The sequence below is a fragment of the Accipiter gentilis genome, chromosome 16, assembly GCF_929443795.1.
Source record: "Accipiter gentilis chromosome 16, bAccGen1.1, whole genome shotgun sequence".
Lineage (NCBI taxonomy): Eukaryota > Metazoa > Chordata > Aves > Accipitriformes > Accipitridae > Astur > Astur gentilis.
This window is the reverse complement of record NC_064895.1, coordinates 27,218,379-27,245,106: the sequence shown is the minus strand read 5'-3', so window position 1 is coordinate 27,245,106 and position 26,728 is coordinate 27,218,379. Positions and strand designations below refer to the sequence as shown.

The 26,728-nt window shown below is 44.1% G+C and overlaps 3 protein-coding genes across 3 annotated transcripts; 2 read left to right on the top strand and 1 right to left on the bottom strand.

The window, feature by feature from the left end:
• Nucleotides 1-234: 234 nt before the first annotated feature.
• LOC126046565 (gallinacin-10-like) lies at nt 235-747 on the top strand. Its single transcript, XM_049819133.1, has 2 exons — nt 235-370; nt 611-747. Exons 1-2 carry the CDS (start codon nt 313-315, stop codon nt 745-747), a joined length of 195 nt encoding a protein of 64 aa, XP_049675090.1. The 5' UTR covers nt 235-312.
• An 8,287-nt stretch (nt 748-9,034) lies between these two features.
• On the top strand, nt 9,035-12,068 carry LOC126046564 (gallinacin-9). The gene is made up of 3 exons (XM_049819132.1): nt 9,035-9,184; nt 11,367-11,496; nt 11,838-12,068. The coding sequence occupies exons 1-3, from the start codon at nt 9,127-9,129 to the stop codon at nt 11,851-11,853; spliced, it is 204 nt and encodes a 67-aa protein (XP_049675089.1). The 5' UTR covers nt 9,035-9,126; the 3' UTR covers nt 11,854-12,068.
• A 940-nt stretch (nt 12,069-13,008) lies between these two features.
• Nucleotides 13,009-15,105, bottom strand: LOC126046623 (gallinacin-8-like). Its single transcript, XM_049819283.1, has 2 exons — nt 15,019-15,105; nt 13,009-14,691 (listed from the first exon to the last, which is right to left on the bottom strand). Exons 1-2 carry the CDS (start codon nt 15,074-15,076, stop codon nt 14,456-14,458), a joined length of 294 nt encoding a protein of 97 aa, XP_049675240.1. The 5' UTR covers nt 15,077-15,105; the 3' UTR covers nt 13,009-14,455.
• Nucleotides 15,106-26,728: the final 11,623 nt, after the last annotated feature.

The window sequence follows — 26,728 nt, the reverse complement described above, 5'->3', positions numbered from 1 at the left end:
GCAGCTCGGTGGAGCTTGGCTGATGGTCACATTATATAACTGACACGGTCCGTGGAAGTTCACCCTTGGGGATTGCAACACGTTCACCGCACATTTCGTTGCAACCTGTGATAAGGGGAATAACCAGTCTGCTTTCCAGAAGGTTGGTCGCAGTTACTTATTGACAAAGCACTCAGCCGTCAAACTTGCACAATCCCACGGGCCCTATAAATATCAGGTGCCTTTCCCAGCCTCTTCCTCAAACATTCTTCATCCTCCCTTGGTCTTTCAGGCGTTTTGCAGGAGCACACAGTCCACAAACAACTGGCAGCCATGAGGATCCTCTACCTGCTCTTTGCTGTTCTCTTCCTCCTCTTCCAGGCTGCTCCAGGTGAGAAGCACAGTAAATCCTGCTAAGAATGAAAGGGCTTGTGGCAGTGTGCGCCACAAAAAAAAGCAAACATCAACTGGCAGGCAAAATCTGATGCTGCCGGGATGGCGCTATGTAGTGGATGGGACCAAGAACATCTGTGCACTCTTCCTTAAAAAAGTGATACATGATTTATTGCATATTTATTGTTCATCATTTTAGACTGAAAACTGAGATTTTAACGTCTTCCACTTCCCACAGGTTCTGCAGATCCTATTTTTGCTGACACCGTGGAGTGCAGGAGCCAGGGAAATTTCTGCCGTGTTGGGGCATGCCCACCCACCTTCGCTGCCTCGGGGTCGTGCCACGGGGGGCTGCTGAAATGCTGTTCAAAGTAAGTGCCGCAGGACTGAAGGGCATCAGAGGGTGTTTTTGTCCTGCTGTTTTATCTACTGATTCTTTGAATAATATGCACAACTCCGTGGGGCTTGCAGGGCAGCCATTTGTGAGAAAGTGCAGATGGAGGATGAGCATGTATACGTTGTGGGGGTGTGTTTAAGGAGACAATTCATTTTGATAGAAGTTATATATGAGAGTAAAAGTTCAGGAGGCTCAAAATTTCCCAGAATTCAGTATTTTTCACTTTATTTTAAGTTTTGATAGGGGAAGAAAAGAGAAGTTTTTTCAAGAAATTATTAGGAAAATATATCACAGTATTTTCACCCATTTGGGGAAACGATGTGTCATCCCTTCCTCTGTGCTTTTAATTTCCAACATAACCTAAAACCTTGAATTTTAAAGGAGGAAAAGTGTTCACAGAACTCTGCTTCCCATTCTTTTCCCATCTCTCCTTTCTTCCACCACTGTGCACCTTGTAAAAAGGTGAAGAAAAATGAATTTGTTAGTGACTGTAGACAACTGGGTGTGCATTTCTCTTTTGAGTTTGGAGACCAGTTTGGAGTTTCTCTGATAGCAAAACCTTAAAGTTTTGAACATGCTTTTGAGGAATGCACTTTAGCTTAGGATAAAACATATTTCTCGGGCATTTAATCCTTACAATAGTTCAGCTGATGGCCATGTGATGATAATTGCCAGCTGCAGCGAATGTCTATCACATACACTCAATTCAGTGGCAAATTAGGGGAGGTTCCCATGTCTTTTGACAAAAAGGACAGTTGTGATGACACAACTCATGCTGGCAGGAGATGTTCAGGTAGATCCTCAGCCATTGATGTGGCTGGACACAGCCCGGTTCAAAATAAAGGAGGGACTCAGATCCGTATTTCCTGAGTTTTCCAGGGCTCCTTATTCTGTTACTTACAGACTTGCCAGAGTTTAAAGGTTCCCAGAAACTGAAGAAAGTGTGATGAGATGGCTCTAGGGAAGAAGCTTCGTAGCTTTTGTTCAGCTTATGGGGATCCTCAGTCAAGTAGTGGTTTGAGGAAACCCAAGTGATACCAATATTAGGACATGTTCACTGTCATGAGATTAACGATACTAAAGAAGCATCCACTTAGGAATTCAGAAAAATACAAGTTACAGGAGCAGCCTACTATTAAGTGATTTCACAAAGGAATGACTTAATCCCTCAATCTCTGTGAAAAATCATTCTTTTTAGGAAGCAATTTCTACTGATAGCAAATAGACTGTTAGGAGCAGATGGGAGATCTCCAACATCAAATTTCTATAAGAACATCTGTCTGGCCTGAACCAACGAGAATTGGGGCTGGGAAAAGAACAAGACCTCTTGAGTTTGGTTCCAGGTGTATTTTTTTCTACATAAATACTCTTTCTTGGAAGAATGTACCCGTACGTGATACTGATGGATGCTAATGTTCAAGATTAAAACTCTTCCTATTGTGTTGTTAGATTTTTCAGCTGGGTTGATCAATACCGCGGTAGAAGTTGAAACCAACAGGGCATTCTGAGGCACAATATAGATTTTTTCCAGCTGAGGATTCAACCTACTGAGTTGCTTGAAAAGAAATCTTTGAAATTGGACACAAAGAGCTTGAATCAGTAAGCTACATTGAGATGTTTAGTGGCATTTGAGGTACCTTGGAGTATTTAAACCATATATACAGTCTGGCTGAGACAACTCATGACCTATGGGGAAATATTGTTTTCCAGAAAAGATGGCTGGAGTCCAAGCAGATACCCCAGAGCTCTCTTCAAATGGCACTAGACCTGTGTGATTCAGTAACTAAATCAAATCCCCATCTTTATTTTGGGGTGAGCTGAATCAAAATTTTATTATCAGTGGTAATATTACAACTAGTTTGCCAGTGACCATAGTTCTTGTGGCCTGTATGTCTGCAGACCTAGACACCCAGCACATATAGGGACCCTTCCATGGAGGCATCTAAATGCAGATTTTTAAACCTGCAGGCTGAACCCACCCTGTCCATTTGTTCTGAAAGGTAATTAGCAGGTATCAAGGCTTTTAGAGACCGAGTTCAGATCACACTTCGGCCAAATAACAAGACCCTTTGTATCCTTACAGGATTTTGGCAGAGTAAGAAGACAAGGCTTTCCTGGGTCAGTGCCCTTGTACCAGCAACGTTTCCACTGCCTTGAGGAGGTGATTTTGATGGACTCCTCCTCTGTCTAAACCCTCCTACAAATGAGCATTAAAAGAAGCTTCCGGAGGGCATGTCCTGTTAGCACACTGCTTCTGGAGATCCAGGTTTTTCCTCACTGAAGCCACTCCCTTTTTTGCTTTTAATACACAAGCCACTTTGGCACCTTGGCCACTTATTCCAGCCTACCTCACAGGGATGTTTGGATGTTCAATCAGTTCAGGTTCATGCAGCTCTTGGAAGATGTGAAGCAATATATATATTATTATTTTATTCACACACAAAAATAAATGTCTTCTTAAACCAGTAACTGTGAACTATTATTGCTACTAACAGTGATATTCTCTGTGGCTTTGAATCAAGGCTTGCTGAGTCATGCAATCTTTCCAAAGAAATAAGTCCATGCAGTCTCACATATTCCCAAGTGATCTGAAAAATCACTACTCTTGGTAGTGAGTGAGTGGATGACAAAATGGCAATCAAGAAACACCTCCAGTATTGCAAACTGTACATATATATATATATATACCCACATATTCCTGACCTCATAAACACAGTGATGGGGTCTGAACTATCTCTACCCAGAAACAAGATTTGGGGTGATATATAGACTGTTTTTGAAAACATCAGACCTGTGTTCAGTAGCGGTCACAAAAGTAAATTAAATGGCCTTGTTTATTCAGTAGTACACATACAGTCATGAGCTCTATAGTGCTAAAAAGGCAAAAGCAAGGTGGTTTTCATTGTTTCCTCCAAAAGTTGCAGATGCACAATCAATTTCTTTTCTCCCATCACAACTAGTCATGGAGGCAAGAAGTTCATTCTTTTGCATAAATTTCCTACATCTGTCTTGAAAGGATGTTAGGGCAACACAGGGCTGATTTCATCCAGGTGTATCAGAAAGAGACTAGGGGGTTCACCATGGCACTGAAGCCTGTTTTTAAGCAAATTAATTGATCCTCATGTCTCTGAATCTGGAGCTGTATCAAGCCAAAGAAAGAGATGTTTCTTCCCCCCAGCTGTAGCCTTTTTTTTTGTATCTAAAGAGTTTAAAAAGAACTCCAAGCAGAAACACAAAGCAAATACAGAAATCAGAAAAGGTCAAATTAACACAGAGGTTGTACAGCATTTTATTTCCCTCTTCTTGTCTCAACTTCCTCATTAAAAGCCTGACGATGCTCGTGTCTTCTTAGGCTGAAGAGGACAACATGTCCAAATTTTTCCTGTTGTTCTGCAAATATCCTGCACAAAGTTTCTATAGGCTGTATTTGTGCAAGACTAAAAGATCTCTTGACTTCTGCAGCTTTGGATCTGTCAAATGAGGCTAGATCCCTTTCTTCTGAATCTACAACAGGACCATATTCTATAAGTGTTAAATGACACTGAAGAGCTACATGTTCCACCTACTTCTGTGGCTTCTTAGACAGAAAAGGCCTGAGGATACAGCAGCAACTTGTGTTTGAAGCTGCCTTGAGTAATCTGCCTGACTGGAGTAATCTTATATTTATATTAGCAACTGAAAAGTCCAGGGACAGTTTTCTGGTGAAGTGGAAGACTACTCACCAGATCTCTTTGCCTCCAAAATGAGATTGTTGCGTTCAAGATGTGTACCAAGAGCTGTCCCTGGTCTGTGCCAACCCCTGAACCGTGCCCAAGATTTGGTCAGGAGATGGCAGGCTGACCCACTCCTAAGCTACAACAAAGATCCTGATACCATTTAGACATCAAGCTAATCATTGAGCAAACATGCCTCACTGCCCATAAACTGCTCCCATTCAATTTACTACTTACAGATATGGATGATCTATTCTCCATCCCTCAAGTTCCTGCAAGAAAATCTCCGGTATTAGGTCCAGATAAAGTCAGGAAACACTGTGCCTCAGATTACCTCCTTGTCCCAACAAAACACATCTCTAGTGTTTAATTCATAGAGGTGTTACTCCAAGCAGAGTGGTCTCCACTTCTGTCTCTAGATGCTGGACCTCACATCCATCGAGGTCTCTTGTTTCACCCAAGAAGCCACCCTCACTACCACAAGTGGGTAACTTTCAGGCTCATTGTCCCATTTTTGCCCAATTTCTATGGAGCCCCTTGAGTCCCCATCTCACCGCTGCACTCCCCACGTCTCCTGAGTGGAGCCTGGGGTTGGCCCCATATCGGACGGCTCACACAGCTCTCCTGTGTCGCTCGCTCGACAGGGACCTGCTTCTCCTGCACCAGTTTGCTGGCTTTTCCCTCTCATGCACTGATGACTGAGAGTTCTTCCTAAGAAGTTCCTCATCCCAAGTCTATTGAGAACTTCCCTTCTAGGAAACCTTTGTTTTTTCTCTTGCATAGCTGGCAGGAAGGCAGATGGACCCAAATTCTTTGACAGTGCAACTCAAGCTATGGTACAAGCCAGATGGTAGAATAGAGATCTCTTGATTGATGCACACCTTCCAAAGCTAATGCAGGACCTCAGAAAATCTCCTTGATCACTTGAGGAATAAAACAGTTTTCAAAATGATTGCAATAGGGACTTTCCAAACATTTGCTGATCAGTGACTTCTTCCCCTCACAGCTCTTCTGTGGCTGTGCCCCAGACTGGAGATGGTCCTACGGCAGATCTTGGACAGGCACCTCAGTCACTAGGACTGGAGATCCCCTGTTGAAACCCAGTTTCATGCATGAACAGCCTCTATCAAGAGCTCCCCGAAGGGTAACGAACATCACGTACCTTCCGCCCACAGACATCTTCATTGTGTCTGCAAATGTCTGTGCCTCTCACCATCATTTTTTTCCTTGCTCTTAACTTTGGGACAGGGGAGCTCAACACCACTGCTTGTTGCCACATGTTTGGGTTTTTTTACTCCTAGACCATAGGAGATTTCCAATAAATTAATCCTCCCCTTCTGTTCTAGCAGATTACTTGCCCATCAGTTGTAATCAAAAGCAGGCTCTCTGCTTCAGGTCCAAAGACATTTGCGCTCCTTGCCGCGCAGCCCAGAAAACAGACCACAAGTGCCAATTTCCCAAGCTGAGAAGTCAAACAGCAAACCAACAAGCCCCTGAAGGAACAATGTGCCAAAAAGATGAGTTTACTCTTTCTGTGTGACAAATTGCCATTTCTTCACAAGGACAGGTCCAATACAAAATCCCCCACCCACTCCTTTGCTTCCAGGTCAAATATTAATTCTGACAGTCACCTCAAGATCAACCGCTTCCCATCAGTAACAGCCTTGCTGTTTTCTCTGTGCATGGGCAACAGTTTGCCAGCATCTTCTCCTGGTGCTCAAAGAGAAGGGGGAAGCAGGGCACCTTGCCCAGGGTCCCTTTCCCCAATGCCAAGCAGGCTTCAAGGGGGCTGTTATCACCCCAGGTGTATTTATCTTTCCATGGAGGGAGCCTGGACCCGGGACAAGCATTGCTGTCACTCTCCAGCTGGAGCAGGAGGAGGGAGGTGAGGAGGATGGAGCTGTTCCCTTTTTTCCTTCCCTCTCCCCGATGTTGTTTGGTTCCAAAGATCATTGAACAACATGCGATGGCATGGGCTGACCATGGCAGGGTTTGCTCAGCAGCCTCACTCCCCAAAACAAACACCCCTGCCCCTCGTGCCACCTGGGACAGGCAGGAGGAGAATTATGCAAGGAGTAGACAAGCACATTTTCCTCCTCCATTAAATCCTGTTATTTTTGCAAGCAAACTTCACCCTTGACGGTTGCCTTATGGGTGGCCATGTTTTATGATCACGGACTGCCCCTTTCTTTACCTCTTTTTGGCCATGTTTTCAGGAATAAAGCCGAGGGCGCGTGTGGATGGGTGCATGTCTGAAATCTTGAGCAGGTGCAGAACAGTTTGGGTTGTGGGGTTGCATCTATGTCCTAGCTCACAGATCAGAAATCAGACAGCTGGCCAATGTTCCCTATGGCTTGCTTAAAATAAATTTCCAGCACACACAGACACAGAGTGTTTTAACATAAAAGACTGACTCCTCAAAACTTCTTTTCCCATGTTCAGGAGGAAAACAGAGGAGAGATGACAGAGGATTCCTTTGACATCCCCTGCCTGAAGTAAAAGAAGGAGGCAACACAGTACAGAACACAACGAGGGGCAAATGATTTCACCTCCTGCACCCCTCCTCTCCACTGGTGGGGTTGGTGAAGACGCCAAATGTAAACCCAACAGCCCATTTAAGAGCCTGTGCCTCTGCCTCAACAATGTGTGTGAAAATACATGGCCTTTCCCTAGACCACCACTGCCCACCCCAGTTCTCACAGCTCCCTGGCAGAGGCCTGAAGCTCCATTTTCTCATCATGTTCCCCAAGAACTTCATCGCAGCAACCCCAAACTGGAAGTCCAGGAGGTGCAAAGAGAGGGAGATGTGGACTTGATACCCCAAGCATCTTCTGGATGTTGTGCCCATCACATGAGACAGCCAGAAATGAAGCTTCCCCTCCTCCCCTTGGACTTCAGGGGGCCGTGGAGTTGCTGCCAGTCCTGTCTGTCCTGCCAGCATCACATAATTGCCCAACCTGCTGAGCAGGGAAAAATGTTCACGAACCACGGAGGGGAATTTGTCCTGCTTTGCCATCTGCGTCCTCTTCCCCCTCCTCAACTTCCTCATCTGCCCTGCACTGTAAAGAAGATTTTTACTTGTTTCTAAAATCCTGGTCCTGACATAGCAAGCTAACATGTTTTTTCACAAACTGAAGCACTTGCTTTATGCCCTACACCCAATTTGTAGCAGCCTGTTTACCACACGCAGACCCCTCTGCCCTCTGCGTGCAGACATAGTTCACCTCCTGCTGCTATTCTCCATCGCTTCAGTTTGCTTCTCTCACTGAAGCAGTAAAAAATTAAGCACCCTCATGACTTGATTTCATTAATGATTCTTGGCTTATACTGTTTGTCTAAAAAAAACCCCTCACTTGCAGTTCTCATATGTCTCAGGAGTGGCATTGCTTGGAGACAAGCACAAGTATTAAGTACAAAGCTCTGGTGACACTTCCTCTGGTCCATCTTATACACCACTGGTCATTCATGTGCATGAAAAAAATTTCAGATTTTTCTTCTGAGATACAGAAAAAGGTTACAAGGTGATAGAGGAGGTGGAGACATCACAAGCAAGTAGTCTTGGTATGTTGAATGTACGAAATCAGGAAGAGAGAGTCTCTTCATAACCACATCAGGAAGGTGACTAGCAGCAAGGGAAAATTTTATTAAATCAGTCATTTGGGGCAAAGAATGAGTAGGTTTAAACTTCCCACAAAGGCTAGACTTTGGAAGAAGGTTCAAACCATCAGAGTAGGATATGGGAATTCAGTGCCTGTAGGAGCAGTGAGCAGCACGACCTCACCATTTTCAGGACAAAGCTTAGCTGATTGCTGAAAGGGAATTGGGATGCAGTCTCCTATGACACAGTGGTGTCCCTTCCAGCCCTTTCTGTCTAACGATTTCTTCAAGATTTGCTACAAATCCATGGCTAAAGTCACAAATATAAGTAACTGAGCTCTGAACCATGCTAGAAGAACATCTGGAAGACCGAAGCTACTACTGTGTCTGCCGATTTCATAGCCAGGAGGGGAAATACCCACCACCCTTTCACCCCTACCCTGCCTTCTTCAACTTCAGCCCTACCACTCCGACCCAAGCCAGGACTGACGCTCTGATCCTTTCCTGCAGTCAAGGAGGAGGGTTTGTTGCCTCCTCGTTTCACACAGCCTTGCAGGCCAGCTGCCCTGCTACGCTCACCGTGCCTGGTGGCTGGGGGGAGGACAGGCTGTCACAAGACCATGGCCAAGAGCCATGGGGCATCAGCAGATCTGTGCGGTTTACAGTATTGCGGATCACAGGAACCCACCTCCCTCCTCCTCCAATCCTGTGTCCTCACCGGGCGCAGCCCCCCAGCTGGCAGGGGGCCTGCAAGCCCAGAGTGATTTGGCTGCTCAGGTCAGCTACCATGATTTGGTCATTGCTCAGGTCAGGCATCTTGAAATCTGTTAGGTTGCAACATCTTCATACATCACCAGTCTCTACAGTAACGGGCAATGAACTCGCTGTTCTTCAATCATTCCTCCGCCCCCCTAGTTCTCCGCACCGCTCCATCCCAGAGCCTTTATAAGTAGAGGGACTAACCGTCTTCTGCCTGGAACTTCAGCTTCTGTCCGTCTTTGAGTATCTTCATACCTGCAAAGACTCTCCTACTACCAGCTGGCAGTCATGAGAATCCTTTTCTTCCTCGTTGCTGTTCTCTTCTTCCTCTTCCAGGCTGCTCCAGGTAAGATTGAAAATAGACGAGAAGAAGGCTAAAAGGGTGCATGTGCAGAGAAGTCCATCAGAGCCCAGTGCTGAGGTTCAGATTACCTCTGTGCTCTTGGACACCGTGAGTTTCATATTAGAAGTCCCCTTCCCTAGTCACAGTCCTAATCTTCAAGCTATTGAGTCGAGGTCCTTGATAGTCTTCCTCGTGGTCTCCTTCTAGCATCTTGCGTTCCAGTCACACGATGACATGATGGAAAAAAGGTGCTCCTGTGTATCGAGGCAATTCTTACGCTGATACTTAACATGCAACCCTGCCATGTGAGAGCTTTCTCTTCTCGCTTTCGCACCCACACCTCCTGACTGTGTATTTGAGATTAGGAGAGCTCCTATATTTTTGGAAAAAAAGTAGTGGTGACTATGGGTCTTTGCTTGAACTTTATACTGTCCATGTGCATTAAGTGGGTTTAGAGCACATGCATGGTTCCAGGCTGTTTGGGCGACTTCAGAGAAGTTTAACCTATTTCCACCCTTGCTTTGGTTTGCGGTGGACTCAAAATTGTACCTACTTTCCTGGAGCAGCAAACACCTGTCTATTCAAAGAAGAAACATAGAATCACTTAAGCCAAAAGCAGACACTGGTAGGAGCTTTAGACAAAGCCTGTACCATATGCTTCTGGATTGCTTTCTTGGACTTTTCCTATTTTATGCATCACAAAAAGAAGTATCCTCTATTTCAAAACAATCTGTGAGCTCTGAGACGGCTGCAGGGCTGGTGCAATTCCAGTAGAGTCTCTGGGAAAGGGCAACAAGTAAATTTATATCTCTTCATAAAGACTTCCACACAGAAAAGACCCATAAGTCTATAGGGCTTTTTAATTTAGGAGACAAGGGAAACCAAGGTCTAATGATGTCTTTAAAACCAGCTGAGTGAAATTAACAACACACAATCCTTGGATAATATGTGATTAAGAGAAAAGACTTGAGAACCACTAGGACAAATTGGTTGAAATGCAGTAGATCTAATTTAGAACAAAGCTTACATGCCTTTCAAATTAAGCATAGAGTCCAATTTGATGAGAGGTGTGGATTGAGCTAGACACAGAAAGTACTGGGTCAGATGATTGGGTTTGTGCTTAGCAAGAAGTTGGGGCAGCTGATAAGGGCCTCTTCTGCCTTTTAAGTGCACAGATGCACAAGGCTCCAGGTGATATAAGAGATCCATTTAAATCAGATAAAAATAACACAGTTTGAATCTGAAGCTGAACATCCCAGTGGGAACAAATAATATCTAGCCTGGAAATACTCTGAACCTGAACTTCGGGCCAGCTTTTCAGCTGCGATAAGCCTGGGTTGATCCCCTCCCTGAAGGTGATGGAGCTGCAGTCTTTGCCACCACCTGAACATTTGGCCCTTCAGTTCTGAACATACCAGCATGGTAAAACCAGCATAGCATCGAGCTAAAGCACATACAGTACTAGTGACAGCAGTCCCTGACTTTACTTTATGGTATAGATTTCAGTGTATAACACATTTTAGTTATGAACATGTTAGTCCCATTGGTTTGGCTATGATTAAGATTTTTTTTTTTCTGAAGTTTTATGCCATCTGTGTTAGCCATACCATATTTCACACAGTAACACAGTGCACAGGTTTCCTGTGAGCGTGCCACTCATGCTCACAGTGCTCAATGCTTCCTGTGAGGAAGCTACTCAAAGTAGAAGATAAAGATTATGAGTCATAAATATGCTTTGCATTTGCTGAAACTTGAACTGAAAGCCTGAAGAAATTCAGTTAGGACATTTTTATTTGAATATCATCACTTTTTGTTCTGAAAGTAATGTGGGATTAATTTTAAAAATACATTAGTCTGTGTTTCCTTTTTCATATAACATAGTATTTCTATGTGCAACTGGAATGGCAAGCGCATGTCTCCAGGAGAGATGCTAAGGAAGCAGATAGCTATCTTCAGGTCACTATTAATCAGGCAGATTTTCTCCAGGCTGTAACGGAGAGATGCCAGTTAGTTTGCATTCCATAAGGATGTAAAGACCTTCAGAAGGTGTGATCAGGTTATCCCAGTCACAAACCGGGCACTGTGGCAGGAAACCACATACCACACCAGGTAAAGCCGAGGCTGCAACTCTCCAGTCCTCTGCCTTGACAAATGAACATGAATTTTCCCTTGGGTTTTTTTGCAGCTTACAGCCAAGAAGCTGCTGACACCGTAGCATGCCGGCAAAACCGCGGCTCCTGCTCGTTTGTTGCATGCTCTGCTCCTCTGGTTGACATTGGGACCTGCCGTGGTGGGAAGCTGAAATGCTGCAAATGGTAAGATGAATTCCTCCAGAGAAATGCCGCTGCACCAGTGCAGCTCTTCATTCCTAAGCTAGTTTTGCTCTTAAACTATACCCTGGCAGGTATTCTGGGTCAGCAGCAGCTGCAGCTGGTTAACTGTGGTGTGTGCTGAGTGGTAACATCCACATCGTCCATTTCATCTGAGCTGTTTTATGGCCAGAAACACAGGTCGGAGGTCTAGATCACAAGGATCTCTGGTAGTCTTTCACCCTGTATGTTACCTTATGCCTGTGGTAGTCTGAGACAGCCAGGTATAATTTATTTGTTTGGATGGAGATAGATGGACTAGCTAAGCACCTGATTCTTCTTTGCAGGACACCCAGTTCCTAAAACTGACACCTCACTGACCACACAGACAAGAGCTCTGGGCATCTGAGACATCTCCCATTTTTGACATCAATGGATCCCAGCCTCGGTGAAAACCTGGGGAGCCTTCTCATGGGGCTGAAGACCCTTAGGAGCACAAGAAGACCTGAGGAGGAGTTCTTGTACCCCGATAGAGGGATTTGCAGTTTCAATTCTAATAAAAGCAAGTCACTGTGAAACCACGTTGCTGACATTTGCTTATGTATGTCAGGGTGTTTTTTGCTGTTCTTACTGTCTATAAAAATCAGCCTGTAAATGAAGTTTATTTAACTAAATTAAGTTAATTTAAGTGCATGTGTCATTGAGTCCTGTTAAATCGTCCTGCAGAGTGTCTGGGTTGCAGTGATTTGTGTGGCAACATATTTATTAATAAATCACGAAGCACGAGAACCCATTCCCTCTTCCATCCCAGTCCAGAACACCAGGCTGGGGTTCAGGAGACAGGCTCACTCCTCCACTCCTCTACAGGATTGCATCTGAAGTGCTGGGAATGGCAATGCAGAGAAAGGCCAACTTTAGGTCTTGAAACTGCCTCGCCACGTTCACATCGTTCTGCTCCTGATGTCTCTATTTAGTCTAGACCAGCATCAGGATTTTACTTCTCAGGATCCTAAACTAGTCAAATTATTTACCACTGGACTATGCTGGCTGGAGGCAGTGATTTGCACAGCCATCAGCCTGGAGTCTCGGCACCTGCTGTTACAAGGTATAGATGCACCCCCTGCTTGCTTTCCCCATCCCGAAGATCCCAGGGTGCTAAGACCAGAAGGTTTTGAGATAAGGGGTGACTAAAAGTATCCATGCTTTCCATGCCATGAGCTGCTATGGATGGGTTTAGGACTGCCATGGGCCCTGAACACGGCCAGTTTGTCCCAGATTTCTACTAGCCTAATCACAGTGGGTTTGGAGAAATTATTCTTGGCTGTTACTGGTCAGCCTAATAATGAAAAGGACAAGGACAGATTCCCGTCCATATGTGGGTTTGGTTTCTTCTCCTCTTCTTGGGTAAGTTTACCATAAGGAACATCTCACATGGACCCCAGGTGAGATGAGAGCCAGGTCCTCTAGCAAAAACACACACCAAGGCAATTCCTCACAGGTGTAAGGATCAAGCACAAGTCTTCTGGAGCAAGTTTATTAAAATTTCTTGAGACACATAGACTATGAAATACGAACCCCCCCAGCTGAGCGTTCAGTGTCTCCTGGAGACATTTGTCTTCTAGTGTTATTCACATTATTGCTAACTCTAAAGGGAAAAGAAAATAATTAATATCTGTTTTGAGGGCCAAAGGAAGAACCTGCTTTGCACCCTTGCATTGGGACAGACTTCTGCATGTTGGTGATCTGCTCTCTGAGATAGATGGTGGCTGCAATATAGTTTCAACAGAAAAAACATTTTAGAAAAATGAGAAATATTGGTCTTTTCTGGGTGGTTCAAGAATTGCTTTAGAGTTTCTTCAGGTCTTTAAGTTTGTTTGTGGAGGAGTTTGTTTTCTTTCTGTTGTTGTTCATGTTTTGATGTGTGCATGTGTATGTTAAATGCATATTTTCAGCTCAAAATTCCAGATTTTCCAATGGGATGATACAGCTCTTACATTGCCAGAAGCTCTGCTTAGCCCATCTGAGATGCCCACGGTCGCTATTCATACTGTAAAAAGAGGAAAGAAACTTTCAGATTTTGTACTTATAACCTGGAAAGGACTTGAATAAAAAGAACAGAAAAGATTGAATGAGCACCAAGAGCTGATATTCCTGGATAACTCGTCAGTGCTTAGTAGGATATTCACAGTCCTGCTGCTGCTGAATTTTGATCATGAATTGCCTTTCTATTTTACCTAATAATGAATTGCCTGGTCTCTGTACCTGAAGCTTCCTACTCATCTTGAAGTCTCTGGTATGGAGAGGAATTTCTGCTGCTGATGTTTTGGTTTTAACATCTTTGCTATTAATAATGAACAAAAATTAAATAAGACCTTCCAAAAATAAGACTAGCTGCAGCATCTTGCAGCAAAAGGAAACAGAAAATGAAATATTAGCATCAGTGGAGGCAGAGTGTAAATTTTCATGGATATTTGTTTCTGCAGTTTCATATTGGAGTAAAGATACAGGATGAACTTTAGGATTCCAGTAAGGAAATCAAGAAAAAACACGATTTAATGTTTTGGTTTTGTCTAAAAGGGGAGAATTATGGAACTAGAGGAAACATCTAGCAGAACAACGTAACTTTCAGGTTGTTCTACTCACTGTGAGACTTTGCAATGTGCAGGATGCAGGTTTCCTATCAACCTGACCCGAATGCCTCAGGTCTCCAGTGTGCACATTGCGACGTGTCCTTTGAAGCCAGTATTACTCATCAGAAACAGTTTGAGTTAGTTAATGGGAACAGAGGAAAAAAAAAGAGTTCATTTCTAGCTAATTACTTATCTCTGCCGAAGAGATTTGACCGTGATCTTTCCCATGAGGCACTCGAGCTACATCGTTAATGGTACAGAGAGAACTAGTGAGGAAATCCTCAGGAAATCCTATATCTGAGTGTGCAGAGTCTCTGCTCCCTTGCCGGCTTGCACTAGAGGAGTTTTGCATCTATAGGGCAGACTGGATGTGTGAAAGTGAATAATAAATCCATTCCCCCAAGAAACACTTGATCTTCATCAAATCCATAACTCACCACAGTCCGGCAGCAAGGGACTCCTTGCGTGCAACGTCCGAAGGACCTCATATTGGGTAGAGGACAGTGGTCGGTGGAACAGGTACCCCCAGCCTGTTTGCATTGCACATCGTTACTAGGTGCACGCATGAAACCTGCACAAAAAAATCCCCAGAGTCTTGATTTTCCTTCCCAAAGAAGACTAAGAACAAGTTAGGGTTATAGTGTGACAGCAATAGTCTAGCCTGCCTGCAGGCTGCCTTAATCTGTACCATTAAATTCCCCAGTTTTCCAGCCAGGAGGGTTCCCAATGGACCCAGCTAGCATCTGTTCACTGCTAAAGTGTGCCCAACACACTGGCAGCACTAGCTGGCCTGGGACAAAAAGGACTAAAACCCATTTTATTTCCGTTTCTATTTTAGGTTCTCCATACTCAAAATCTTCCCTCTGCATTTCCTTTGATTTTACCTAAAGGCTCTTACCTACAGTGCCTTGGAGCACTAAGAGAAGAACAGCAAAGAAAAGGGAAAAGATCTTCATGTCTGAATTCAGTGCCACCAAACACAACAGTTACTAAAAAAAAAAAATACAGAAAGAGCTCATGCATTTAACCTGCATTTGCCATTACCCAGTACAAACACTATTTATGACATGTAAGCTGCAATTTGTTAATAAAAAGTGCCATATATGCAATAGAGTAAATGTTTTAGAATAAATCTACTGAAATACCACTTTTTGAGGAAAGATATATTTGAAAGCACATTGCATAAGATCAAGAAAATGTATTTATGCCTATAAATTTTTAAAGAGCTAGATGAATATTGTGATTTTCTTTCCATCAACTGCAAAGCTAGCCTACACCTGCTTCTATATTTGAATCCCATACACCTGGATGTTATAGCTTTAAAAAAAGAAATGTAATTAATTCCCTCCAAATTTTATCCACATCCTATAAGATAAGCAAGCTGTTCTTAGATCCCTTTTATAACTTATAAGTAATGTTGCTTATCTTTCATCGGTACTTCCATTTAGATTTTATTCTATTTTTATTTGAGCAATCGTACTGGGTCTAGCTGGGATGGAGTTGACTTTCTTCATGGCAGCCCATATGGTGTGGTGCTTCATGTTTGTAGCAAGTCACTTAATGACTAAAATGTCTATTTTATTTATTATCATATATTTTGTTTCAGATAGGTGTAGATAATGACTTAAGCTATTCCAATTTCTCTGGATAATAAGCACTCAGAAACTTTAATTATTCAAATAATAGCCATTTTTGTTGCGTACAAGCCAGTAGCAAGTCCTTGAAAATGTCTTTACAAAAAAAGCTAAGAAGCCATCTATCGCTTCCCTCCATAACACCTCTATAATGTGTGCCAGCTGAAAGCCTCAAAGGATCTCTCCACCATCATTTCTTGCTGCAGATTCCAATTAACTTCTGAAAATGGCACAAACTAATCGTTCAGAATCACCATTATTTATTATAATAATCAGCCAGATGCATCACTGAAATATCAAGCATTGTACATTTCGGTTGGTTATGAGGATTTAATTAAGCCGCAAAATTATACGTCTTGAAATGATTAATTTCTTTTTAGAGAAGCAAAAAATATTACCAAAAAGGTATGTATTTTTCTCCTTATAGTTGAAACTGAGTGGAAACTATACCTTCAGCTCACCTTAGAGGACTTCAAGAGAGGGGGCGCAGTGGCCAGTCTGTCCTACCTGGTTCCTCTCAAGGGATGGCTTCAGAGAGTGACATCTTGCCCCAAAACAACCATCTTTATATCTCCCTGTGGATGCCAGAGCTGCCACAGACCAGCGGGCCAAGGACATGGGCTTCTCATGGCAATTCCCAGAAATGCCGCTTCCCAGCAGCCGATAAGAAACGGTGACTGCTCGTGAACTCTCTCCCCTTTCTCTGGCACATGAGTTGGCTCTTCCTAAAAGCACCTGACATCACCGCGGTTTGTGTATAACGCATTGATCCATCGTGAAAAAAGTATCCTGGGACAGATAATGGAAACTGCTGGTTTGGATCCAGCGGGAACCTGATTCTACAGGGCTGTCCCATGGCCACAGTGCCTGGTCCTGACTGCAGAAAGGTCCTCTCTGAAGCCTGGAGATACCTCCCACAGCACTAAACAGCTATACTAAGGATAGTCAGTTTTTGCACAAGACTTAAAAAAAAATAAATAGAAGCTCCTGATGGGTCTTGTGGGCTGTGGAAAATGTCTTGAGAGCAAAAAGGAGTTGAACACCCAGCCTAGTTCAAGCAATTTTTTTGCAGCAGCATGATCACACAGAAGAGCACCCTTATCTGTGCACCAAGAACATTTTCATTTTCATGGATTTACCACATCTGTATTCTACTCATTGCAGAACAAGTAACTAGGGTTGGAATAATTAAAGTTTCGGGGAGGCACCCACTTCCACGCACCCACTTGCTAGGCGGCCAGAGGAAACAACCTCCACAAAACCTGTTTTGGTCAAACATGTGCCGCCAGAGGATTTGGACCAGAAAGACTGATGGCAGCACCGGCATCTCCTGCACCCTGAAGGCACCCAGGTGAGCCCAGAAAAAGTTGTTGTGTTTGATTGTCATACTACTCAAAGCCTAGAAAAAAACTCCAACGTCCTTGTCCTCCAAACAGCCATCCGAAAAACATCCACCTACCCAGGTCACCCGCCTCCCAAAAGAGGGCAATGAAGAGCTAATACTGAAATATCTCTCCAGCAGCCTTCTCAGCTGAGTACGTAAATTATTCTGACAGCAGGGTTTTATGGATTTTCTTCTTAATTATACTGATCTCTTCTGATTCCCAGCACTGATATGTTAGTGAATTATGTTCCCTGACAGCCCATCCTCAACGCCCTCAGTGTTTGGCAATGTGCTGTGGACTCCTGCAATGGACAAGAAGGCAGTCCTTGCTCTGAAAATCCTATCGAACCTAACAGGTAACAGAGGCAGCAGGTCCAGGGAGAGGGAGTGGGGGATTCCCTTTGCCTCGGCGGCTGGAGACAGCCGACGATGAACGCCTGCGGAGGTGGGACACATTTGCTTCCTTTAGAAATCATCGGTCTCTGTGTTGCAGGACCTCAAAGTCCTGTTTTCTGGGGTCCAAGTGAAAGGAAAAAAAGTCCAAATAGGTGCTTTAACTGCCTAGAGACAGCTATTTTACTAAATCCCATTCTGGTATAATTTAATTGATGGAACATGTATAGGTGCTTTACAGCACGCAGGACCAGTTGTTTCCATGAGTGGGGATTTTTTTCTTTTTAAAAAATTTTCTTAAGCAATCAAATGATGAAATGTAAAGAGGCAGAAATAAACACTATGAATATTAAATCCATAAATGTGTTCAGAGAGGCGCAGAGCTCTGAACTGAGCCTTTGGGGTCTGTTTCACGGCAGTAAATGCAGACAAGCAGAAGACAGACAACCAGTCAAGTCCTGAAAAGGACCTTAAAATAGGGTAAAACGACTCTTTCCTCCTGTTCCCCACTTTGTGCCTGTGTCAGCTGCCCAAAGTGGTACAAAACAGATCAAAGCTCAAATATCAATCAAGACTGGGATCTTCAACTAATGAATTATATTTGTTGTTATACTTGATAGTAAACTTACTTTCAATTTCTTAAATATGGTAATTAAACTGTGTAATTTTAATTACAGTGTAGTATTATTGATTCTAAATATTGTTTTGGCTACTCAAGCTCACAAAAATACATGTTTGTTGGCAATTAAACGCGTAATAAAAGAACTAATATTGCATGCCAATTAATACTGTGTGCTGAAAGCATTTTGACAGCTGTATGTCTTATTCAGTTTCCTTCATCTGCCATACTGCAAAGCGTCCTGTGTGGAGCCCTAAAAATCATGTTCTTCTTTTATACAGAGAGCACGTGCAGGCACATGTGCACACACGCGCATGTGCATGTATACATTCCTAATATATAAATGTTGTAAGAGAAATAAAAGCTGAATTTTCTAAACCGCTTTATATTTTATCTTAGCTGAATAACATGCAAATAGAAAAGAATAAACCAGATATTCTCATATGTGATTTACTCAGGAATAGTCAGGATATTAATTAAGTAATTGTTTTAAAGTTACACATACTCTATAAGGATGGCATTTCTCACTCTCACATTTCTCTGCAGTCCTCCTAGCAAATCCATACTAATTAACTATATATATATATATAATGTTGTTAATATGAATATGTGGAAGAACTCTTCTAAATCCCAGCTGGCTTTTTATCACTTGGCATGCCCCAGACTCCTGTCCTCTCTGAATATCCAGGTCTCAATTCTTTTGCTCCCACTTAGCCAAGTGCCACCTGAGATGGCCCCAGATCCCACCTGGCTCCCCAGTTGCTCCAGCAAGGCTTGCTCTCCTCTCTCCTGACCTTCTCCACCAGCTCCAGGTGGAGGTCTCGGACAGTCCAGAGCACCCCAAATTGCTCTAAATGCGGGTGTGAAGGCAACTGGGTTAAACCCTGTGTGTCTGTATCTCGCCTCCGTCATGCCACAGCTTACCTCTGATGGTGGGATGTCCTCAGCCTCCTTGAAGCCATAGGATCCTTCACCTTCTCTTCCCCATCCTCTTCCTCCAGCGTCCTCTGTGCAAATGACGGGAAGGGATGACAGACCTTTGGTACGATTGCCCAACCTTTGTCCTCACGGCATGTCCACAATTTGCAATAAAAAAAAAAAGGCATGACATCCAGCCACGGAACAATCCTGCTGTCCATTCGGTGGCCTTGGCCAGCCCCGTGGAAACCTGCCCAGACCTGACTTGGCCAAATCCTGCCTGGAAATCATCAGAGCTGCTGCTGCCCGGTGTTGGGTGCAGCGGTGTCAAGGGAGATGCTCCCTCCGGGCACGGCAGCGGGTTTGCAACCTCTCCCACCCGCAGAGACCCTCGAGCTCAAAGAAGACGCAAGCAAACCAAAGACTTGCCAGATGCTTCCAACATCCTTGAAATATGAGGGCAAATGTGCTGCTCAGGGAACCAGAGAGCAGAAATTCAGCTTCATGTCTACAGGGCAGCACTATTATTTGTCTGTGCTTCACCGACTGTATTGCAAAGTCAGGCTTTATGCCACACGGACGGTTTACCTAGCTGGGACCAAAATATAGATTTAGATAACCTGAAGGTGGTCATCCGATCTGCCTTTCCATTCCGGGCACTCAAGCAACTCTAAAGCTGATAGCTGGTCCTGAGAAGGACATTCCCAGCATTGAGGGTTTTAAAAATCATCCACATGGAGTCCTGCAGAGAGAAACAGCCTGTTCCAGTCCTCTTCCTCACCCAAGTGTGGCATCCCTCCTGGGCAGCAAGGTTTGTTCTCCTCCAGGTTACATCGTCCAGAAGGTCTATGAGGCACCGCAGCGATCACCAGGGGAAGTCGGCAAGACTGGCAGTGACACCCATTCTATTACACTTTTATTTTTATTACAGTGGGGCATTTGTTGTAAAGGGAAAATTCAGGACTCCAAGACATCATAGAAGGTTTAGGTTCCTCCTCTTCCTTTTGTCCAAGGTGATTTAAAGCAGTTTTACACATATGGCCCAATTTAAGAGCAGCGATGGCTCATGCAAGTTTTGGGCTGCTGTGGTACTGGGTTGCCTGAATCAGGAATAGTCCCAGCATCTTTTAAGGCAAACCTAGTTTTTTCTTTCACATAAAGAAGCCATAACCAGGCAGTCCCTGGGCACTCCTGCTCCAGCCCAACAGCACCAGTGCAATTAATATCTGTGAAATCTGGTCCCGCTCAGCTCCCATCTCCAGCACCAGCCCCACCCAAAAAATTACCTTCTACCTTGTGTAACTTCCTTGCAAAATCCATGTTGTTTTTTTCAAGCCACATGTTTTTCCAAAGGGAATAGCATGGGGACACAGCTGTGCAACTGTCAACAGGGAAAACAACCGGAATGAAACCAAATAAAGTTTCCAGGAGAGAGATGGGCAGTGCTGCTCCTTCTGGTGATGCTGCGAAACTTGTCAGGGAGCATCCTTCGATGCTATTTGAAAAAGAATAGCTGTATATGTGGTGTAAAACTAAGCATCGTGGGACAAAAAAGAAAGAAGGAAATCATTCAGTGTTATTTTTCTACAGCTTTTATTTCTGTCTCTCCGTAAACCCCTCTGTAACCTTCTACTGCAGCCCAGGTTTCACCTCTCCGTGACCTGGTACCCAGCTCTGCTCCAGCCCAGCTGCACAATGGGGCCTGGGGTGTTGAGGAACTGAGCAAGTTGTCTTTAAGAGCTGTAATAAATTAACCTCTCTGTTAATCCTCTCTTTGCACACCTAAAGATGCCTGGGGAAAAAAAAAAAAAAAAAGATGAAAAATGGGGATTTATGCAAACACGTGACACCACACATCCAGGATGCCACTAGTGCCCCATCTCATGTGCTATCAAACCTCTGGTTACACCCAGAGCTTCCTCCCACCTCTCCCTTTTATAACACCAGATGCACAAGAATCGCACAACCCAGCTGCAAGGGCAGCACGGAACGCGACAAAGCCCAGCGACGTGTCTGGTGGCCAAGCTGACAGCAGCTGTGTGCCTCTGGGTCTTCCCACCATCCTCCAGCCATGGAAATGAACTCCTCATGTCGGGGGTTAACCACTGCAAGGCATGGCTTGACTTTAAATTGTTGGCTCAGGGACAATTATTTGTTGATATTTTTTGGAGGGGGGTAAAACTTCTGGAGCAGAGAGTGCGATAAGCAGAGACACATCCAAAGGAGATGGTGTAGCACAGAAGAGTGGGAAGGTCCCAAAGGAACAGGGACCAGGCATCCTGTCAGGATGGGGATAAGGAAAAGTGGAAAGAATGAACATTTCTTGCCATCACAGAAAGGGAAGAAAACCACATAAAATTGCCAGACTAAAGGTAAACCTGGATGAAAGGTTTGCTCACCGGCAGATGCAGGTGACAGGGAGGTCTGCATTTTCCCCATGCCAAAAATCTCAGATTTGGCTCTGTGCTCCAATAAAATCAATGCTGGAGATCCGAATAATTTTTTCTTATGTGTTTCTGGAGGGGGAGATTGGGGGACACCAAACAAAAAGCCACCAGAAATTTCCTCCTCCATGCCATGGCTGACTTGGTGGACTCAGGGGTTTAAAAACACATGGCCACATCAGTCACTGCCATAGAAAAAGAGACAGACCATCAGCAGTGCTTCCTAAGCAGGTTTCTCACATGTGCTACCCATCGTCCCTACCCTGGCCAGTGCCATTTGCTGGATTATATGGAATAAACTGTCAATAAAGATATCCTGACAGAGGATGGAGTTATCCGTACTGTTTAGACTTAGAGCAGAAGTGCTTCAGAAATAGGAATTGCTGCTTCTGTGTCCCAGAAGGGACTTAGGCTGAGTAACAGCAAATGTGCTCATGGCTCAGAAACTGGAAAATCTTGATGACCTTTGAAGGCAATATTTAGTGTTTGAATACCTGCATGTATACTGATCCATGTATAATATGTATATGCAAATATACATGCCCACGTATTTAGAGAGAATGTGTGACTTCTGACTGCTGTTCAAAAATGGAAGGATTAGAAATGAAATTTCTTCTTAGTAGACTGCTTATCTTTTATAGATAATTTGAGAAATATATATGAGGCTGGCAGGTGTGCTGGTTATCCTGCCAGAGGCTTGGCAGCCTGAGAAAGATTGAGTAAAAGTTGGTGTCAGGAAGGACACTGAAACAACAGGAAAAAAACCCGAGTCATCCAGAGAGGAAGTAGCAGAAATAAAAATGTGATCTATTATAAAATCTTATATGAAAGATTGTATTCATGTTATAATTTCATACCTCATAATTTCATTATGCCCTAAACTATCAACTTTGTAATTAATACTCTGAAAAGTAAGCAATGCTTATTCTTTTACTGAGGTAGAGAAAAGACAACCAGAAGGCTAGATCTAAAGGACAAAATGTTACGAAGGGAAACAATGACCATGCTACAGCTGCAAACTAGGCAACGAAGCTGCGTACCAAAGGCAGAATAAGGAGCCTGGAGGACCACAGGGAGCAGTCATTGCATGGTCACAGGTATTTTGTGTAACCCTGTGGCCTAACGTATCTTGCACAAACTTGGATGGTCTAAGCTGGGTTGCACAAAGATTGGGGACTTTGCAGTGAAAGCAGTCTCAAAGCAGACCCTCCTTTCTCATTGGAAGACACCGAGGTACAGAACAAATTTGGCCGGAAAAGGCTTTTTTCATTGGTCCTTGACTGCACTGCCAGCATCCCCAAACCTTGATATAAAGAGGCGTGTTTGGGTCTGGGGCACCCACTGGAGAAGAAAGACGGACAGGAGTGGTGATCCTCCACCTCCTCCGCTGGTAACTCTCTGCCTGGGTCTGGATAGGCACCCTCGCCTCTTCACCTTTGTACATGTCTTTTCCTTTCATTAATCTCAAGTCTAACGAGTATTCTGCTTTCATTAACCCCTTCCTTCATATCACTCCAGGGAGTGCATCCAGTCTGTGCATGTTCTGCAGAACTACGGGCTGGTTGCTTGCAGGAGGAAATTGTGTTTGCTGACCTCCAAGAGGAGTGAACAGAGACTCAGAAACCTTCACTCGAGGCATCAGAGACAGAGGGCTTGTCGGTTAAAAATGTCTAGCTTCCTACAGAACAGGCGTCTAGCCAGCAGAGCAGTTCAGAGTTGCATTTTGAGCTATATATCTTGCCTGAATTCCAGTAACATTCTGAGTGAGCTGTCACCTTAATTAATGTTCAAGAGATACACATGTCTTGTTTAGACTGTCCTAAGGATGATGGTTGGCTTGGTCTCTGAACACTTTGTGAACTGCAGTAGGTTGAAGGTGAATAATTCGTGGGTCTGTGCTGCTACCAGAGTAAGCTTCGTGGTGTTGTACAGGTCTGGAAAATCATTTTTCAATGTAATAAGACCAATATTTAAAAAAAAAACAAACCAACCACCAAAACACCATAGAATCTGAGAATAATTTGGATTGGAAGGGACTCCAGGAGCTTCTAGTCTGAACCCATGCTCAAAGCAGGGGTAGTTAGGTCATGTTGCTTAGCCGTATATTTGCTGAAATTTTTAGTATCTCCAAGGATGCAGTTTTCACTCTGCTCTCTGTTCAAGTCCATTGTATTTTCTAAGATTTTGGGGTTGGTTGGTCAGGGCATGTTTTAAGCGGTTCTTCATCTCCCAGTCAGGAGGGGACCCTCCATTCAATGTCTTTCGGTCTTGTGGTCTCTGCTCATTACAGGTAAGGAATTGACATCCCAACTGTGGCCATGAGGATCCTTTACCAGCTCCTGGTTGTCCTCTTCATGGTGCTCCAAGGGGCTGCAGGTAAGGTGTGAGGGGAGTGGAGAGAGGAGTTAGAGGAGATAAAGAGAGTGCATCCACTTTTGCTCACTTTCATGGTAAATGACTGTTCTCTTCCCACTGTGCAGGTCAGCCCTTCACTCATAGGCCATTCGAACCTTGTCTAATGCAAAATGGACGCTGCTTCCCAGGGATATGTCGTCGACCCTATTACTGGATTGGAACATGTCTTAATGGATTTTCTTGCTGCAGAAAGTACGTAGAAATGCAGGGATCACTGTGGCAATGACTGATATCTTCCTTATCTTTCCTCCAGAGCAACATCTAAGGGGCACAGCTCCTGACACCATCCTGTCTCGCTTCTCCAATGCCAAACCTGCTGGCAGAGAGGGTCCTCAGGGGCAATTCATGCCCCATGGTGGCCTCTGCTCTGGTGCCATAAAACAAAGGGAACATCGCTGCAGAAAACCTACTGGTGGGTAACCTGAGACGCTCTCTTCTTCACCATGTAGGGGGTGGAGTAGATGAAGACTCCCTGGATTCTTCTTGGAAATCCTTTCTGCTTCTACCGAATGGCCTTGGTCTCTGAATCACCTTGATCCCATCGCTCCTGGTAGCAACAGTTCCTGCTGCAACAAATAGCTCTCAAAATCTTCCTTTGCAGTGAAGCAAATACCAGTGTCTGCAAAACCCCATAAATATCAACTAGGCAGCACTGTGGAAATTATTTCTCCCCCCCCCCCCCCCCCCCCCCCTTTAATAAAATCAGTTACAATGGCATTCATATGGTTGAACCTTGAGTGTTTTTTGTAGGGAAGGAGGGATATTTCATACAACTGCTCACACCACAGGCAGTAACGCACAGGTTGGCTGGTGGCTTTTACAGCTAGACATTTCTCTACTTGCACCCCACTGCACCCCCAGGGAAAAGGGAGGTCATTTCATCCCCTGCTTCCCAATGGCCATATTCCTGGGACACTCCTGCAGTGACCATGGCATCTTTGTCAGGGATGAAATGTAGCTTCTCTCTGTGATGATTTCATGGGTGCTTCTGTCCAGCAGGTACACATTCTGGTAGTTTTCAGGCTGCTTTTTGAAGGTATTACAGTATTTTTGACTGAGGTATCAGAGACAGAATCCATGTTTCTGTCTCTTTTTCCCTGCCATCATGGCTTAGCAGTGTAGAAAATGCCGGGATATCTCCAGGCGCTTCTTTGAGAGGTCTTGCAGGCATCTGAGAAATTTCACTTCTGAGGAGACGTCATGCAAAGGAAAACCAGGAACATTTTAGATAACATCAGACCCTTGATAGTGACACAACCCCCAAAAAATGTACAAAGAAGGAAAGAGACTAGCAAACACGTTTCCAAAAGTTATGCATGTGCAACATAGCGATTTGGCCGTCATCTTCCCAGAAACAGTTGCTGAATGTGCACAGAACAGTGCCCAGTCAAATACATTACCAAACTTGAGGGTTTGACTCCTAATGGCTTGCTGAGTGGGTTTGGAGAGGTGCCCATGTATGTAAAAAACCCTCTGAAGGGGAAATGCTGTCTTTGTTAGAGACACAGCTCCCATTTATACCGTTCCACAGGATGAGTGCTTATGGCTCTTCAGCTTGCAGGAGACGCTGTAGCACAGTATCTCCTGATGCAACGTTTCTAGGTTTCTTGTATCCTTACTGTTACTTTTGCCTTCATTCTAGCACTCTTATTGTAAATGTTTGTACTTTGGTTAAAAATCTTTAGAACAATTTGTCTCCATTAAATGTAAAGGAAGAGCAGTGAAAATAGCTCGGACTTTGGTGTATGCCTTTAGGACATCTAAACTTTGGTAAGATCACTCCTGCCATTTGTGTCTAGAAAATATGATTCAATTCAGAGATTCTTTGGTTTTTAGAAACTTTAGGCTACATGGCCTGTGTCAAGGAGCTTTGAACACACACTGCATGCCTGCCGGTCACAGTGTGCTCCTTACACCAAGAGGCTGGACTCTGCACTGGTAGCCTAATAACTTCAATTAGCTGTCAAATCAAAAATAAGTTGGAGGGCAGATTTGTTCACACAGATGTTAATCTCATCATTTCTCCCCGCTTACTCAAGATAACTACATAATCATTGAAGTCTTGAGCTTGATTAAATATTTTTTGTGTACTGTTTGAAGTTTATGACTGTGTATCCCTTCATTATTGATTCAGATGATCTATATTTGGGTCAAAACTTTATCTGTTAACTATAATGTAGTACATCTCTCGCAAATTCACTTAGGACTGTAGAACAACAGCTAAATACTGTTTGTCCTCCTTTGGGTGGATTTACTTTGGCACCGCAACTGCTGCTAACAGCTTTTGTAGCTAATCTAGAGGAGTCTGAATTGCTATACTATACACTCCACAGTGGCATCAAAATACCTTGATCTCATGGGCATCGGTTATGCCGTATGGCTAGAATTCGGTTCAGTGCACGTGAAGGAGGCTAAGGGACGATGTTGCCGTACGACTAAGGAGCAGTCTGTGGTTAGCTAGGCCACCAGCCGTCACTGTTGTTCAACCTAGCTCCTCTTTGGAGCCCACTAAAACACCTGCTTTTTGGGCAAGCTGCTAGGGCTTAGCCTTTTGTTGGCCCCGATGTTCTGGCTGTGCCTACGGACGATGACTTCCAGATGCCTGGAACCTTCATTGCCATGAACAAGCCATCCTCTGGAGGCGAGGGATGGAACAGCATGCACGTATCTTGTCTAGCAACATTTCAAATCGGGGTGACACGACTGAAAGACGTCCCTAACATTTGCTGCTTTTTTTCACCAGAAAACTGTTAGGAGCAGAGTTTGAGATTCTCCCTTTTCCTCCTAATTGTCTCACCTGC

What these genes read in the sequence shown, in the direction of transcription:
- LOC126046565 (XM_049819133.1), top strand. Translation starts at nt 313, where the DNA reads ATGAGGATCCTCTACCTGCTCTTTGCTGTTCTCTTCCTCCTCTTCCAG. An exon ending in CCTCTTCCAGGCTGCTCCAG is followed by an intron (nt 371 to 610) that starts GTGAGAAGCACA and finishes CACTTCCCACAG; the next exon opens with GTTCTGCAGATCCTATTTTT.
- LOC126046564 (XM_049819132.1), top strand. Translation starts at nt 9,127, where the DNA reads ATGAGAATCCTTTTCTTCCTCGTTGCTGTTCTCTTCTTCCTCTTCCAG. An exon ending in CCTCTTCCAGGCTGCTCCAG is followed by an intron (nt 9,185 to 11,366) that starts GTAAGATTGAAA and finishes GTTTTTTTGCAG; the next exon opens with CTTACAGCCAAGAAGCTGCT.
- LOC126046623 (XM_049819283.1), bottom strand. Translation starts at nt 15,076, where the DNA reads ATGAAGATCTTTTCCCTTTTCTTTGCTGTTCTTCTCTTAGTGCTCCAA. An exon ending in AGTGCTCCAAGGCACTGTAG is followed by an intron (nt 14,692 to 15,018) that starts GTAAGAGCCTTT and finishes TTTTTTGTGCAG; the next exon opens with GTTTCATGCGTGCACCTAGT.